The sequence below is a fragment of the Anneissia japonica genome, unplaced genomic scaffold, assembly GCF_011630105.1.
Source record: "Anneissia japonica isolate Jap-2015-1 unplaced genomic scaffold, ASM1163010v1 scaffold3888_len366471_cov172, whole genome shotgun sequence".
Lineage (NCBI taxonomy): Eukaryota > Metazoa > Echinodermata > Crinoidea > Comatulida > Comatulidae > Anneissia > Anneissia japonica.
In genome coordinates, this window is record NW_022687727.1 from 289,266 (window position 1) to 308,422 (window position 19,157).

General features: G+C 32.0%; 1 protein-coding gene across 2 annotated transcripts in view; it reads left to right on the top strand.

The window, feature by feature from the left end:
* LOC117120776 (nuclear fragile X mental retardation-interacting protein 1-like) overlaps positions 1–16,319 on the top strand; it is a 48,115-nt gene extending 31,796 nt beyond the window's left edge. For both annotated transcript variants that reach the window (XM_033265865.1, XM_033265873.1), the window contains exon 8: positions 15,613–16,319. In XM_033265865.1, the coding sequence (XP_033121756.1) occupies positions 15,613–15,804 (192 nt within the window). In that variant the 3' untranslated portion in view covers positions 15,805–16,319. The remainder of the gene's footprint in view (positions 1–15,612) is intronic.
* The last annotated feature ends 2,838 nt before the right edge of the window (positions 16,320–19,157 follow it).

Genomic DNA, 19,157 nt, shown 5'->3' on the forward strand with positions numbered 1-19,157 from the left:
AAGAACTTCTAAATGCAACGGCGTCATCGACTGTGATTGGTCGACAACCAACGAGGACATGTCAATCTCGGTCACGCCAGGGTCAATCCAGGGTCAATATGGGTGCTGAGCCGGGATCGAGATAGGTAGATTGAGATCGAGGTCACGCTAGGCGCGAGTCGGTGCAGATGCGGTCACATTACGAAAATCTCACCCGCGGTGAGTCAAGCCAGGCTTGAAACTCTAGTGTGACCGTAGCCGTAGACCCATTAGCATGCTGAAGGGGTAAACCTTTTGCGATAACTAATTAACTATATTGTACATTATGAACTGTGACTAATCAATATCAAGATTTGAAAATATATAGTGGGCAACATTTTCTGTAGAGCTACATGTCATGCACTTGCTGCCTCAACCTTTATTATGCTTAACCTGTATAATTTGTATTAAAACGTTAGCATTCCAATGATACCTCTGTTAGCATTTCGCTAAACATTTGTTAACGTGTTGCTCTTTATAAATATATTGTTTTATATATGTGGCAAAGACGAGCCAAACCAGTCACTTGTCGCAAATCCTGTTTCAGAGAAACCAAAACACCAACATTTTTTAAATATCCTTTATTTCACTAAACTAAAGCTTTTATGTCATATGCTATGCTGTTATTTTCCCATTTTCAATGTGAAAACAACAATTTTTAATGAATTGGTGATGGTTTCTGCCTTAGAAATACCCAAAATCCTAAATTTTAAAGGCTGATTTCTCAATATTGTTCTTTAAACACCAGTATGTTTAAACTCCTGTAACTTCATAACTAACTTTCGTTTTTAAATTATTCTTTTACCATTTTATAGCTTCATTTTATAGTTTAACCCTGTATTAATAACTAAAAATCGATTAGTTTGGCTTGTCTTTGCCACATATAATGTACTGCATGATTATTTAATGACAAGGCACAGCTGAAGTAATTATCAAAGCAAACAGAATCTCCAGCAAGATGTATGAGAGTGGCAGTGTTTTTATTAGCAGTGTTTCATTTTCCAGTGCTAATGTTGATAGTTTTTGTTGTTCAATTTTTTCTTTGTCTCTTCTTTATTTTATTTCTTTTATAAAACTTTTCTATGAACATTTTTGTTGTAAGCGCATAGAGACCTAGTATTACGTGCTATGTCAGTCTATTGTATAGCTATTACCACTCCCTCACTTAATCATTGAGCTTTCCCACTTAACCTACTCCCCATCATCGCCCTAACATCTCCCCATCTTCTCCACATTTTAATAATTCTAAATAAGCCACTGCTACTGGCACCTCTTGGCATTTATGTAACAGTAAGTATATCACATCCACTATAATGCGTGGCTTGGCGTGCGTGACCAAATGCATGGACATGTCATTTACTTATTAACCACTAAGCAAACAATGCACATATATTGTGAATATATTTTAGCATTATGTGATTACTGATTGAATATTATGCACTTACCAGTCATCAAAAGTATAGAAATCAATCTTGTACTTATTCTCCTCCATGTGATTACCGGACATTAATCAATTGCAATGTTGGTTTGTTCAATGTGTGATCACCTTGTAAATCAATCGCATATGACCGGGCAGATGGCTAATGGGTAATTAGCTGAGAAAGATTTTAAGCTAGTGAAAGAGGTTTAATACTGTACAATTAATGTTTCTGCACCCCCAGGTTACTTATCTTAAGCATTCTTTTTTAAGGGAAATTTAAGTCTTTGCAAAGAGCCATCCAATTTTTACATAATTTTCAGTAGATTAACATATGTGAAGGTATATTAATCTTTTATTAGGCCCTATAAAAAATATTATTGTTTTATCACCCTATCTGGGCAGGAAAAGTGATGAGGGAGGGAGGCTTTTTTCTTTTGTATTTTTTATTTTGCTAAAGCCAAATATAACCCTTGGTTTGTTTGCTGGTGCATTGATATTCAATGTAAAACATGATTTAGATAATGCAAAAAATATCTACTAACTATTTAATAAAATAAATGAAAAAAATAAATAAATAAAATTTTTTAAAAATTAAAAAAAACCCTTTTTTTTTCCAGTACCATAAAAGGCATGCGCGCGAGGGTGATAAACTAATAATTTTTTTTATTGGGCCTTATGAAAATGAGAAAATTGATCATCCTCTTGTTGGGAGAATGAGGGAAGGGTTATAGCATGTGTTGTACTCCTATTTAGAAATGCTCATCAGCATCCTAAAAATCTCTGAAGGAACAAAATGAAACCTTATAATAATTACATGAGTTAAAAAAATAATAATAAACGTGGCCATCCATATTAAGTAAACTATGCCCTCAATCTGATCAATATTTTTTTAACAAGTGAAGCAGCGACAGTACTCAAACGATTCAGAAGAAAAGATTTGTGCAGTATTAGATTACCGTATTTTATCGCACTCATTATATGCACTAGCCTTACTACATTACAGTAGTTTTCAATTTTATTTCCTCTTTACCCAGAGGACCTACGGTTTAAAATTCATTGAAGTAATGGTTTATACCATGGTGAAGGTGTTTTTTGACTGGACTACAGTATATAAAGATCATAGATCAGTGAAACCATCTATTGAATTGAAATGATCTACAAACTAAAAATTTGTCCATAATACTTTGTTGATGTTGTCGACATCATTGACTGTTACTGTACTATTATATTAATTATGTCTCATGGAAATGTGGGTAAAATATTGATTAATCTTTTTTTTTATTGTCCAAAAACTACATTGCATGCAGACCACTGTCACCTTCTTTCAAATCATTTTAAAATTTATACACCATTTTATTAGGTCTATTTTGAAACAGTGCCACCAACGTTTCATTGGCCCAATCTGAGCAAATTTGGTTTTTTTAGACACGTTTCTTCTTTTAAGTACTTCAACAACCAAAACACTGCATTTTCTATATTTTGGGCATCTTGTTTTGAAGGACTAGCCTAGGCCTCTGTAACAACAGGGTCGTGCACAGGTAAATGCGTGTAACTACGTAGAGCGAAATGCCTCAGTTCCCTCAGTTGTAGTTGCCAGGTTCTCAGAAAGTTTCATTTCAAATTTAAGAAAAATACTGTATACATGAGCTCAGACATATAAAAACACGCTATAAGAATATTTATAAATTCATGAAAGCATACGGACATGTAAAATTGATAATAATACCAAGAATACACTAAAAGAAAATATTCCATGAATCTGCATTATAGTTATACAGCCCTACAAAACCCGTGCTTGATAGCCATGTGAAAGCAAGCATCTTTATTGACGGCTGATGAGGTTGCAGTGATGAACGCTCAGGAACCCAATTTTCATCTCAGAAAGCCCACAATATATCACAATCTTAATGTGACAGTGTTTAGTAAAAACATCTATTGCTAGTATTAACCTAATCCTTAGTTGGTTTTTTTTTCATATCGTGCTCGGCTTTACCGAGAATTATTGCCTACTTAAGAAAATGATTCATGATACTGTACAGGCTTATTTTTTGATTCGGATTTCATCTTTGAATTTCGAAAATTCACAATATTATTTTTTGCATATCATCTAGATAATTTCTACTTGTTAAAATATATTTTATCCTTAATTTAATTTTTTTGATTTTAAAAATAATTGACTGTAGACAAACAAAAATAATTTATATTGGTCAATTTATAAATTTTTTAAAGATTAATTGTGAATAATAATAAAATTGATATGAGCCCAAGTTGATAAAAAATGTTGAAAGTGTCAACTTCTTGAAATATGATTTTAAATATTCTACTCGTTTTACTTTGTTATGGAATACTGAATGTTTAATTCAAATTTGTTTGGAGTTTGAGGAGGCCATTAGCCAGCAGTGGCCTGACAGGCTGATGATGGTGACGATGATCAAGCCCATAGCCAGGGGTGTTCAGGGGTTTCAAAAGAAGCCCCTCTTTTCCAGAAATGCCCTATTAAATCATTACTAAAAGTACCATTTGCATGAACATTTTTAAAATTAACTCCAAATATTGAGGAACTGAAAAAAATATGGAAATGTGAGTTTTCGATTATAACTTATAGTTGCTACTTGTTCAAATTTAACTTTAAAAAAAATGTAATGATATTTAAATTGATTTTCTTTGTTGTTCTTTTTTCTAATTATTCATTTAATTTTTTTTTCTAGGAGCAGCACATCAGATAAAATTAGTTTTGTTTTTGCTGCTCCCTGGTTCACCTTTATTCTTATACATTTGTGAATTGCTGACTTCGGATATTTAATTTTTGTAATTTTTTATATTTATTTCTATTTGCCACAATAAATAAAGTGAAAAATGAAACTAAATTTGTAAAATATAATGTAGGAGGGGAGAGGTGAATCATCAGTAACCAATCAGATTAAATTGAAGATTGATCATGAATATTATAACCAAATTCTGACATATTTATTTATTTATTTATATATTTATATATTTATTTATTTATTTTTTATTTATTTATTTAATTTTATTTATTTATTTATTTATTTTAATATTTATTTATTGATTTAGTAAAATACAATTCACAACAATGCCATAAGGCAAGCTAGTGTAAAATTATTCTTATTACCATAATTATCATTATTTATGTATTATTGAATATAATTATTAATGAACATAATTGCCACTTTAAACAGATAATAGTTTTTTTCAACTATTTAAATTTCCATTAAATTGTTGAGGGTTGAGATTCAAATATTAGAGAGAATTATGATTTATGTCCATCCTACTGTATCTTCAACATTCATATTAATTTTTTCCCTAGAAATTTGAGTTTCAACCTCCAACTACAGACCTAGATTATTGTATGAAGCACAATAAGGTGTTGACATTATGCACAAGACAAGATGGTTATTAGTTAGCTAGCTGTCTGATAATGTTGAACATGGCCAATAAATTAATTGGATGTTTCAAATTGCTTTAATGCCAGAAGAAGAAAAGGTTTTGTTGAATGAATATAAACTCTTGTTATACTTTGAAGATTGGCATATCAGGTTTACTGTATACAGTAGATCATCATTGTTGACTTGGTTACAATGAACAAGTTTTCTAGATAAAGATAAACCCTTGTTAGACTTGTTTAAAGCTATCAAATCACTCACAGAGGATGGCTGGATGTATCACTCGCTGTGGTCACAAACTGTAGGTTTGCTGGATACATCACCCATGTTATTGTTAAACTGGATAAAAGTATCAAATTTCACAGATGAACTGGTTTGCTGGATTGACCACTTTTGATGGTTAAAGACCATCAGTGGCCAGAAATGATTACTGTAGGTTTGCTGGATACATCACCCATGTTAGGCTGGATAAAGGTATCAAATGTCACAGATGAACTGGTTTGCTGAATGGATCACTCTTGTTAGACATGGTAAAAGACCATCAGTGGTCCCAAATGATTACTGTAGGTTTGCTGGATACATCAACCATGTTAGACTGGATAAATGTATCAAATGTCACAGATGAACTGCTTTGCTGGATGGATCACTCTCGTTAGACATGGCTAAGACATCGGTGGCCACAAATGATTACTGTAAGTTTGCTGGATACATCACCCATGTTAGACTGGAAAAAATTATCAAATGTCACGTATCATTTGTCAAAAATGACCAAGTTTGCTGGATGGTTCACTCTTGTTAACCTTGGTTGAAATCATCAAATATCTGAGATGATCAAGTTCACTGAAAGCATCTCCCTTGTTTAGACTTGGTTAAAGATTTCAATGGTCACAAATAACACTTGTTAGAACTGGTTTAAAGTGTATCAAATGTCAGATGGTCAGGTTTGCTGGATGGATCACTCTTGTTAGACTGGTTTTAAGCATCACATATGATCAGGTGAACTGAATAGCTGTTGTTCGACTAGTTAACATCGACCATCACAGATAGATTGTTGGTTAATTTGCAATAACCAGCATTTTTTTTATGCATGTCATTTAGTCACTAGTAATACTGTAGCTCACCTACATAAATAAAAGATGATACTGAAAAATATACAATAAACTTCTCTTTGCTGCTAAACGTCTTTTTAATATACTTTTGATACATTTTTCTACATCAATTTATCAGGAGAGCCTTTAAAGATAATTGCTATTCATTGCAGTTGTGTTCGCAAAATGATCATCAAGATCTAGTTTGAAGTGCAATGTGTTGCAATGTGATATTATTTTCTGATTACAATTTTTCTTGAGGGGAAGATAAAACCAACAATTTTGTTCTTGTTATTCGATATAAATACCTGTTAATTCTCTTGAGAATGCTTCAGTATAACTAATGATATGAGATTGGACGGTAATATGTGTTCTGTTCTTGAAGAAATTATACAGAGGCATATTGTATCAGGGGTTTCATTAAGGTTTACAGTAGGAGTAGTGAATGAGTAAGAGTTACAGGAGAGTGAATGAACCCCCAGTTGAATAGTCCACCGATAATATCTTATGGTTTGGCAGTGTGGTTCTTGCCTTTCTGGACCCTGTAACATAAGTATAATCCTCAAATTTAGAATTACCAGCATAAACTGTTACTTTTTTAGACAACGTATGAGATACAGTACTTTGTGAAAGTAAAGTAGGCCTGTTGTCTGGCTTCCAAATCATAATACTAAACCAAGAATCTATATTCACAGGGTGGGTACAAAATAGATTGAATGGCCAAAGTGAATTTTTAATATGGTTGCACACATCTTTTGAAGTAAAACTTTGGCGATTCTAGAGTGCTTGAATCTTCAAACACAGTTGCAAAAAATGGGCTTTCTAGCCAGATTAAGATAGACATGCCTCACACATTGCAGACAAAACTGATGTTTGGCCGTATGTGGCCTACAGGCTACCATCTGTCAGACGAACCAACAATGTTGGGCAGACTTTATCTGATATAATATATTTAGAGCATTGTCTGACTTTAAACAAACTTAGGAAGATATAATTAATATATGACAATGTTTAAAACAGTTTTTTAGAACTAGATGCCAACATCATTTGAGCGCTTGTGAATACTGTCTTGGCGGGCCTTGCGCCTTAAATTACTGGGGGATGGTGCAGTGGTGTTTTGCTTTATTTGCCTTGTTTTATTTTATATGCTCACTTTCTAGTTTTCTTCTGTTAGAACTGTATTTCATTGTTACAGAATTTTGTAAATACAAATTTCCTGTCTCTGTCAGAAAAAAATCTTACATGTTTTTACTAGGCTTCAGAAGATTTACTTTAATTTATTCTGTTCATCTTCATGGGTATTCACTTTCTTAGATTTTGTACAATGATCTTTATAGAAGAAAATTTAGGATATACAATTGTCATTTTTTTAGAGTAACTGGAACACTCGTCTTCTAATATTACCTGATTAACTTTTCAATATGTTATTTTGAGTGAAATATTAGACTTAGAGCTGAATAAGTACTATGGTATAGTTGGTATATGATTGCAAAATAATATATATGTTACTCAAGCATCGTGAAATCAGGGTAGTCAATCAGGATTTTACTTTGGGCCAATTTTAGGAGTTGTCGCCACTCAATCCATGAATTTTGTTATTTGTACAAACAATAAATAGTTCACCACAGGGCTAAATCCATGGTTTATTAGCTTCAAATGTAATAATTGTATAAAGCTTGTATTGGCTGCTCCTTGGTAAAATATATTTTTGACAAAAAAATAAAGGTGATTTTTAAATGTTGGGTTTGTTATGTTTGGGCAACACCAACTTGTTTATTACTGTATTAGCAAAGTTCAGTGTTTGTTTCAAGAAGAGTTGAAGAAAAAATAAGCAGGGTGCACCAATTTGAGACCTGGCCACCTTAAATAAGACTTTGTGTAGAAGGTTTCTTAACACACATACTGTACTGTCATTTTCTATGTAATATGCAGTAAGGAACAGCAGACTTCGGGAGAAGTAAATAATACTTCAGCTGGGCACTCTCTGTGCTCGACAGTCGCCAGCCAATGCGATCCTCTGAAGAATGCAATAACATATTTTCTCATGGTGACCCATTGAGACTGCCACTGGCAATCAGCATACGGTGTTACATCGTCTAGTGCTCACAGAGAGCATGCAAACCTTTTGAATTTGTAAGAGATGCTTCAGTTTGCTGTAGACATTTTTTTTCTTGCAAGAGTGCTGAAGACAATGGCCATTTTTGGAACTATATAGATTTTGGAACCCCTGTATACAGTATGTAAAAAATAGATGGCTATGATAAATTGAAATCAATACAATCACATATACTGTAGGTAATGGGCTACTTTTTAAATTGTACTGTGATTATTTCTTAATTTGATTCTTAGAGACATTGGTAGATCAGATTAGAATTCTAGAGGTAAACTACATTTATGAATTTTTTTTTGGGTTCGTTCTCAATTATCAACATGTGTACAAACAGTACGCTGGGGGGTAGACACATCTGACCATATAATGCAACCAACCATACATTTTTATGTAACCAAGTACAGAAGGCCAACTGTTTAGTTCACAAAAAATGCAGAATGGTTTTGCAAAATCAACATTTTTTTTATTTACACTTTCAGAGGAGATTGAAGGGGTACCAAAAGGAGTACTGTTTGTACACTTTCAAATACAGTATGTTAATAGTCGTGAACGACCCCTTACAGAAGTTTTTATAGCACATTTTGCCTCTGGTACTTCACATCACCTTGTAGGGTAAAGTTCCATGACCAAGGCATATTTGAAATGCATAGCAAGAAGTCTAGGATCTTACCTCAAGGTTGATATGCTGAAGCTCATCCATTGGCAAATCATAATCATTTTATTGCTATTTTTGTACATTTTGTAAATTATTTTCATTTTAGCTTGGTACAAAATCACTCAAAAGGCATAAAAATATCAAGGACATTTGAATTTATGAAAGAAAAATCTTGAAACACAATCATAATTAAGGATACCTAAAGAAAAGATTAATGCCTAAACAGTAAATTGTTATCTCTAAAATTACTCCAGGGAAAAAAAATTAATCTAAATATATGAATGATTAAAGTAGAATTTAATCTTAAGAAAATTAATTACAGTTCCTATAAGATGTTCAGGTGTTAAAGATACACAGAAGTATACTGCAATAATACCAGTAACAGAGTGCATTATTATAATGCAATTTTCCTGACTCTATCCAATCCACAATTTGTAAATTTGTTCTTGATTGTTTTTATGTGCCAAAATATGTTTTAGAAAACCTTTTTATAGTGGTTCATTTTGCTAGCGTTAATGTTATATACGTGGCATATTGTTATTCGCATGCTATAGTAATCAATCAATTTCTGCAAAAGTCACAAAGGTCACATTTAAATTGTTATGACTTCAAGCTACTTGATAAACACTTCTATTTCTCTTTTGCTGACAAAATTGAACTTTTTTTTTTTATTCTCGCATGGAATGTTTAAATCATCTAGATATTATTAATAGTTCTTGCTGCATCACCATCATGTTTTATGTAAATTGTGACGTTTGTTCAAAATAGAATATATTTCTAATATTGTAAAGCGCCACAGCGTACTGTATATTGAAAGGCGGTACTTTCATGTTTGGTGAATTTGAGCGGTGCTTATACAAGAGTCATTTACTGTTGTTTTATTGTTGTTAAAGTGTTCTGAAAAAGCTGTCATCAAGTGACTTAATGTACACTTAAATTTGATTCCCTTGATACAAAATTTGCATGGTATGCTTGCTCTAACTTACACTCACTTTCCGAGACATCCTAGAGACAATCAATTTAAACTACTGAAAGTCACAAATTGATATGTAGACAGTGAAGATACAGCCATCATGGCAGGAAACCAAAAGCTCTACCCTGATATGCACACAGATTATTGCTAAATATCTTGGGAGTTTTACAGGCTCTGCAGTGTTTGTTTTCCTTATGGTATCAGTGGCGTATGTAGGTAGTGTGCAGGAAGCGCATGTCCCCCTCCCCCAAACAAAAGTTTGCTCCCCCATTGGAAATGTTCTAGTTACTACAGTATCTGCCAATTGACAAGCATGTCACTTTCAAAAATCATGGCTCTTCAACTGCATCATTCTTCACACTATTCTAAACTTGCCTTTGTGACAGTCTCCACGCTTTTTATACTGTAGGTTTACGTTTGAAATCTAAAACCACTCTGAATACTGAACGCAGTTTATTACAGTATTATTAAATGCTCAACCTCTGTTTAATGCAAGTCCTTATTTTTATAGTGCTTCAGAATGTTTCATTTTGGCTCAGCTGTTCAATATTTATTTGTTCAATTTTTCATTTTTAATATTTAATGATACTAATACTAATAGAGCATCAATTAAATGTAATAATTGAATGTACAGTATACCCTATGGAGATCTATGTCTTATAGTAGGTGTTAAGAAGCTTTACATGAGCCTGTATTAATTATGAATGTATCTATTGTATCGTTAATTTGATAGGTTATATGTAATGATATATTGATATCAGTTATAGTACAGTGCAGTAAATTATTAGCTGTCTGCATTGGGCTTCTATTGAAAGACCAATGTTTGTGTCTTGGGCAAATCACTTTATCCATTGTCTGTTTTGACAAGGAATAATTACGTTCCTGGTGGGCTTTTGTGCTGATTGATAGCAGCAGAACATGGATTAATGCATCATTAAGCTGAATATGTCACTGTACTGTAGCATTAACATTGCTTGCGGTGGATTCTGGTGTTATAAAAACTGTTATCAATTGATCGATCGATTGATTGATTGATTTGATCAAATGAAAAAGGTAATAAATTAAAGCCAATAGAAGCATTGAAATTATAAGATGATATAATATTAATATTTTTGTTATTTATAACATACTCTGAACTCGAATCTATTAATCAATGCATGTTCGAAATGTCAAACTTTGAACGCTTCTTCATATAATTGGTTAAAATATTAAGTGTTTGGCCATATCTTATAATAAACTTTAATATGTCCATTCAGGTAATTTTGAAAATCAATTTTAAATCAACAACAATCAGTTTTAGAACGTATGAAACTTTAAGCTCAGTTGGCTAATTTGGTGGCAACACATTTTATATATAAGAAAATTGAGGATGAAATTGCTTAAAAAATAAGAACAAAATTTAAACAAATTAAGGTTGAGTTAAAATGTCAAATGAGGTTTTTATTTGTTTTTTAATAGAAAAACCAACAAACCAACAAATTAATGATGTGCAATAGCTGTGACTATATTATGTAATATTCTCTATAATACAGTAATAACTGCTGTACAATAATGATTTTCTATCTTTGAAAAGTGTGTAAAAATAAAGACCTAAATAAGAAAATTTAAGCTGAAATCGGCAAAAACATAATAACAAAGTCTGGGAAAAATTTTACTAGTAGGAACTAGTAAAATAAAAAGTGAACCTTAGAGGTTTGTTCCCAGTTTTTTCAATGCTGCTCTTATGTTTCAGCTAGAAAGCAGAATGGATTGTAATACCCTTTCCAGAAGAGATACACTATCCATTGGTCCTATTTGCAATTTTTACCATGCAGGGATGTAGTTATGGTGGATGGGTCCACCCAGTTTTGAAGTTTTCCACCCAGTCTAAAGCTAATTCCATGGCCCTCCATCCACTCTTATTAACCCACTTTTCCATCCTTAAAATCCACTCTTATTATTTAGAGTTTACCAGTGTTATCACACACCCACCAAAATGTCTTTCCACCCACCCTTAGTTCAGTTTTCTTCAGCTACAACCCTGCTATGTGCAATGAACACATAAAAATTTCTAATGAAGACATTAATTAATATTTTACTGTTTGAACATTTGTTCCACTTACAGAGATTGGTAGTGATCATATGACTTGCTCCTCACTTTCGCATTTACATTATCCATTCCCTCTGTGTCCATAAATGTTTTAATTTGACACCATACTCGAAATATTTTTTTAGTATAGTAGGATCAAATTTCATCCTGTTACACAGTTTCAAAAAGAGTTCCATTGTGTTGATGAATACTTAAGTATATAGCAAATTTATTTTAGTGCAGGTATTTTTTTTTCTTGTTTAAAATACAGTATAATATAATATAATATACATTTACAATGAAATTATTATTTAACAAGATTCAGTAGTATTTATTGTCCAAAAAGAAAACAGAAATTTTGTGTGCGTAACAATTTTGATATATACAGATTCAAAAATATATACAAACATTGAAAATATAACAAAAAAATAGAAAAAGTAACCAATTTAAAATACCAAAAAATGATATTGCCTATGTATAAAAAGATATTGCCTATAATACATTTAATTTACAATGAAATTATTATTTAACAAGATTCAGTATTATTTATTGTCAAAATAAAATGGAAATTCTGTTTGCATGCAACAATTTTAATGTGTAGATTCAATAATATATACAAACATCAAAAATATAACAAAAAATTGAAAAAAGTAACAAATTTAAAATATAGAAAAAAAGATATTGCCTAGGTATACAATTAATAAATATAGTTAAAAGAGATAAGCATTAATTTAGACATTTGAGTTGTAGTATCTTATTGCAAAAGGTATGAATGAGTTGAGAAATAAGAATAATAACAGTAATAATAATAATAATAATAATTATAATAATAATAATGTTACGCTTGTATTGCGCATAATGCATAAAGAGCTTCTACTGTATATGCTTCACATCAGAAAATATGTAAATAATAAACAAACACTAACAAGGTACCCCTTCAAACATTAAAATACAAATGTGAATAAATATACTTAATATGTACAAACAAGCCAGTTACATTGAAATTGTATATTGGACAAATACTGTAAATGCTGTGGATTTCAGTGCATTCATATTCTAAATGATTTAATGCACAGATTATGCATGCTTCTGTTTGTTTTGTGCAGTGTACAGGCAAGTGAGAGTAAACTCATTTTTTGCATCTTTAATCTTAAACTGCTCAAATGCATTGTAATTTTATGTATTTTGAATTACTGACTATTTCTTGCTTCTGTTTGAATTGCATTTTAAATGCAGGTTGTGATAATAGGAAACCAATCAATGAAGAAAGTGGTATCATATTCTTTGAGTTTCATATTGTATCAATGTCTTGGAATTGTGGAAATCATGAAATAGAAACACTATACTTTTGCAAATGATCTCTTCATTTAAACCCGCGAGCAAAGTAAAAAAAAAAAACATATTTTGATAGATAACATTTGTGGTATTGTGTTTATTGTCAAGCTCAAAATAAATTTAGGAAACCAATCAATGAAGAAAGTGGTATCATATTCTTTGAATTTTATATTGCATCATTGACTTGGAATTGTATAAGTCATGAAATAGAAACACTATACTTTTGCAAATGATCTCTTCATTTAAACCCTTGAGCAAGTAAAAAAAAACATATTTTGATAGATAACATTTGTGGTATTGTGTTTATTGTGAAGCTCAAAATAAATTGTTTTAATCAGTGAACTTCGACAGCTCATTATGAATGAAATATTATATTATGATCATTAATATATTACACAAAGGGAGTCTTACAATTACACTGGGGGTTAGGATACCCACATCTTGTGTTTGGCTCCCAGACCATAGAGTTCTCTTGGCACCCTTTTTATGATTTGTGTTTAATTGTTTTAAAATTGACTTTAAATTTGCTAATTATACATTTTTAGCAGCCATTAGACAACTGCAGACTTTACCCCACCTTGATTTTTTTTTCCTTTCTAAAATTTTTAATTGAACAGTCTTGTAATTGGAGAATAAATAGTTTCATTTTTTCCCAATGTATAACAATAAAATTCAGATAAACCAAACATAACTCACAACTCAAAATTGTGATACCCTTGAGCATCTCCATTCATTTTTTAAAACTTGTCAGTTTTCAAGATGCTTAATTTCCTTTTCATTTGCAATGGTTTGTTAATCTTCTTCCAGTTTGGTATTGATTTTCTTGAAACGTGATCGCTACTTATAGCTGATTTTTAGGTTCTTCATTTTGATTTTATATTTGTCATTATTCCAAATTAGAAGATTCAGAACTAGAAATCTTGGCTAGTCCTCTGAGGACCCACAGTGCAAGGCCACAATGTCCCATATCTAGACTAACTCTCTTCTTCTTTGTTTCCACAATCATCATGTTGATTATCATAGAGCTGTAGGGGGTGCAGTGGCAGTCCTTCACAGCCAGTTATTGGGTTTAATTTTAGTTCCAATTAAATTTAAATTCAAATTTTTTCTACAGTATCTCTTTTTTGCTTTTCTTCTTCCCTTCTTTTTTTTCTTCCCCCCCCCCCAATTTTTCTTCATTTTCCTTTCCTTTTCTTTTTCTCATTTCTTTCTCCTTTTATTTTCCTTTTCCCTCCTTTCTCCTTTCTTTTTTCTTTCCTTCCTTTTTCCTTTTTCTTTTCTCGTTATATTTTCAATTTTTTTTCTCAGAGCAGAGAAATCGACTCCAATTAAAATTCGATGTTTGCTAGATTCGAAACAAGGTTTCAGCACAAGAAGCAGTGTATCAATTCACTTGATAATGAAGTTTTTTAGCTTCCTATCTCTTTCTTCCACTTAGCTTTTATAGGAATCCATCCATACATTATGCTAAAGTTCTGTCCATACTATCAAAATGTATGTGATAAATGTGATGTGCCTATATTTGGGCATAATAATGTCACATTACACCCAAATATGGGCATATCACATTTATTTGTCACATAAATTTGATAGTGTGGATATAGCTTTAGCAGTGCAAATTACACTGGGCACATGATATTCTCCTTGGGTCTTGCCACTTTAGATGATTGAGCTATGTAGTCTCAGTTAACCCAAGAGTATTCAGCTTGTTTACCTGGTCGATTAGGAAAGTCATGCTGTTGAATGCAATGGTCGGAGCTGAATAAGCATATTTTAACAAGATCGAGACTCTATTGTCGCAGGTTTTGTACGATGCTTTCTGTATCCAGCGTGTTGAGAGGAATAATAACAATCAAAGCACTGATCACTAGGGAGCAAATTATATGCTGCACTTTACTACAGAATGATAGCACTTGTATTATATACAATGATTTATCAAAAAACGTGGATTTTTTGACGCTGTTAATTATACACTGAGGGAGCTTGGAATGTTGGAAAGTGTAATGGCATTGTTAAAAATGTATTGTGCCATGCAAAATACCAAGAAGAAAAATTATTTTTGAAGTTAACTTGAACATAAAAATGTGCATATTTTAACATGTTTACCCATAATCCTACAAAAAAAAAAAAAAATGATAGAAACACTTCCTTTGTATCATTATCCAGTATAGAAATCAGGATACACATTTTTTTTTATTCAATAATTTTTTTTTCTATTTTTATTTCTATTTCTATTTTTCCTTACATTGTTTGAAAAAAAGTTACAAATAATATTTACTGATTATTTAGATATACTGTACTAGTGAAGGAAATTGTAACAATTCATATCTAAATATTGTTATTTTTGTAATAATCAAGTCTTGTATTACATTTTATTAGTAAAACTTTAATATGTTATTAGAAATAATGTAACTTAAATAGAGTATTGATTTTTAAATTCAAGTAACCTTTATGACAATGATAATTAATTGCAAAAATCAATATGTTTTTTCCTTGATGAATTAATAAAACATATGCTTATTTATTTTTGTTATGTTTCCATAGTTACTAGCTCCTGACATTCGACATGAACGGAATGTGATTCTCCAATGTGTAAGATTTATTGTCAGTCAAAAATTCTTTGACAAATCAGTAGCTACAATGAATGGTGGAGTTGAAAACTTAGAATCATCAGTTTACAATCAAGTAGTTTTCAACAGCAAAGAGGTGGCTGAACAAGATGAAGAAACTCATTAAAGAAGTAAATTTCATACACCGAAATGAAAATGACACAACACCACAAATAATGATACTGAAAATAAAAATAAAAATTCGAAAATTGTGTTGCTATGGAAATAAAAAATCCTAACAAGGCGAATGCACTATGTTAGAATGATTGAAGTCACCATGCAAGTACAATAACAGGATATATTATTTCATTTATTATACATTATTACATATATATATTTTTTTGGTATTTTATTGGTATTTTATTTTATTCTCACATTGGATGTTTGTTGGGAGGAGGGGATATCATGTCTGGATTTTAAAAGGCCCATAGGCTGCTATAATACAATAATAATACGTCCTATATATTGTATAATTTTCATATAAATTGTTAATTTGTTTAAATATTATTAATTTTTTTAATTGATAACAGAAACATAATATTTTATACTATTCAACTGAGTTTTAGCACACATGTAAATTTCATTTTACTTCATAATGTGTACAGTATGTAATGAATAAATGAAATTTCTATCTGAAATAAATGTTCCCTGTCTGCAGTGTTATGTTCAGTGGCATATCTGGGGGTGCACACTCTCCTAGATTTACCCACTCGAAATGACCAAAGCAAAAAAAAAAAAAAAAATACACTCAAGTAGATAAAAATCACCTCATACCATTTTGTTTTGCAAGCTAGTTCCCCCTCACTTAATCATCATTCCCACACTTCACCCCCATCAGGTCCCTGCCCCCATTTGAAGATGCTTAGATATGTCACTGGTTGTGTTGACCTAATTTAAACTCAACTACTTTACATAACATTAATATTATGACACCAGTGCAAGACGTTTAGAAGAAGATAAGAGAATGAGACTAAAAAAAGAGAAAAGTGATAATTGGCACAGCATGATGTCTCGGGATCCAAATTCCATCTTGTCTAGCACCGCTTGTGTCATTTTAGCTACACGTGTCTCTCATCATCCAGAATATGTGATATGATGTGAATTGAAAGTTTCTGCATAAGTTGTTATATTATAAGTGCAACATATGAATGTTATATATTACTACTGTCATCATCATCATCATCAGACAGCATCATCATCACCACCATCACAATCGTGATCATCATCGCCGTCGTCGTCATTATCATTTTCATCATCATGTTACAATAAAGGTCATTTAAAAGAATTATTAAAATTGAATGTGAATAAACATTTTTTTAAATGAAATTCAAACGAAAGTATCCTCAGTTGGTATAAACCCATTCTTCTCTGTTTACATTTTAAAAATCTAGCTTCTTCTTTAATTGTGTGTGCATTATGCGATGCATATTACCCAACGTTCTTGTTGATTTAAAAAAAAAATCGCTCTAAGTGTTTTCTCTTTAATTGAATACAGCAATATGCACAATGTACATTTCCAAGTTTAGTCTTGCAGATAAGCCTAACTCAACGCATTCATTCAATACCATGTACCCCAGCTACCAGTATGCACTATCCGTGTATACTCTTGAATTGAGACAGACGAAAAAAATAGGCGGATTCAAGGGGCCCCAGATATTTTTTAACTGGGAGAAAATTACAATAACATTTCTGACATGCCATTTCCAACTTCTAGAATGCCAGTCAACAGTTTGTACTTCAGCTCCAACCATTGTGGAGGTATGAAGGTGGTCCCCTTCAATCTATAAAATTGCATTTCTGAGCTCACATTTATTTCGAATTCTTTCGACAGTCTTTCTGTTGTTGACCTCAGACTTTGGAATTAACAACCATAGGTGGATTCAAGGGGCCCCAGATATGTTTTAATTGGGAGAATAAACTAAATTACATAAAAGTTGTTAACTGCCATAATCTGTTCTAAGAGTTTTCTACTTTGGAAGTTTTAAGCGCCGCCTTGAATCATTTATTTGACTATTTTCTTCACTTCTGTATATTTTATTTTCGCTTTTCTCCATTTCTGAGGTTTTTCTACCGCTTTATTTTCCAATTCATTTATTCTTGTGTTGTTTTTTTTTTTTTTTTGGTTTTCATATAGCATAATGGAGACGAATGTCGTTATGTGCTGAGTGTAGGACTGCAGCCATTGACTACTGAACCTGGATTACGTCCTTTACAATATATCAGGCCCAGGGTGACCAGGAACGGCTCGAACATAATATGACCTTCAATTGAAAAACAATTGCTTTGCCACTGTGCCACATACTTTCACATATTACATTTGCTATTATAAACACTTAAAACAACGATGATGATATTAACAAGAACTGACATTCGCCTTTATAATGCTCTTATTGCCGCGTCTTTACATGACGTGATGAACATTGATGATACTGCTGCCCGAGGTGTGAGAAGACACCCAGCGGCAGGTAGGAGAATGCCAAATGCTAAGAGGATTCAATACCAATTACATGAGACTTCAAGTGAATGGATACCTTACACCACCAAAGGCAGGGGCATGTCCTTGTCTGTAGGCAAGCATAATGTATGTTTCCGCACACAAACAATTGCTGCATACATTATTTTATGTTTCTATTTCAACCACATTCAATTTCCAAAATGTTTTACAGTATTATTGTACAGTATTCAAAAAAGAAGAAAAAAAAAACAAAAAAACAAACCAACGATGTAATAATAATATTCCGTACAAAAAGTAAACCAATTAAAGTAAACGCTTCGTTTTGATACATTTTGTTAAGTTTTATCAAATTAAAATTGTACTATTTGTAGACTATGTGTTTAACCTCCATGACTGAAATGAATATTGGTATTTTACGATATTGCAGAGCAGTTGTCGTCACTTCGGAGAATCCCCTCCGAAATCGGAATTGGCCGACTGTCTTTCTTTTTCATTCAGTTAGGCAATTTATTCATGTGTAAGTTGGTGTAAGCAAGCAACTCTACAGATATACCCACTTCTGGACGGAGAGAAACAATTAGATTGAGTGGAATTGTTTACGGCTAGAAGCGAGATGAACAGCGACAAACCGTTCTGCTCCAAACCATTTCTATATACTACAGTAAATTGTTTTGCTGTAGTGGTAGACCTGCATTCAGTTGTAATGCCGCGTTACAAGGAACTCGACGATCACGTTTTGTATGACAAATAGTCAAATTAACATAAATTCAATTAATCTAGCGAATGATTTATCTAGATAGGTCGGACAAGATCTATTTGATATAAATGAAACGCTATCGATATCAATTAATTGTCTGCATGCACGTGTTGTATTTCACTGTATGTATCGGGTTGAATCTTGTTCTCTGATAGAGTTGAGGATGCCAGTTCATGATCTCCCTGATGATTGACATCGGCACTGCTTCTTTGAGATCATTGACCAATCACTAACTTGACTCAACTTGCACAAACACAGCACTAAGATG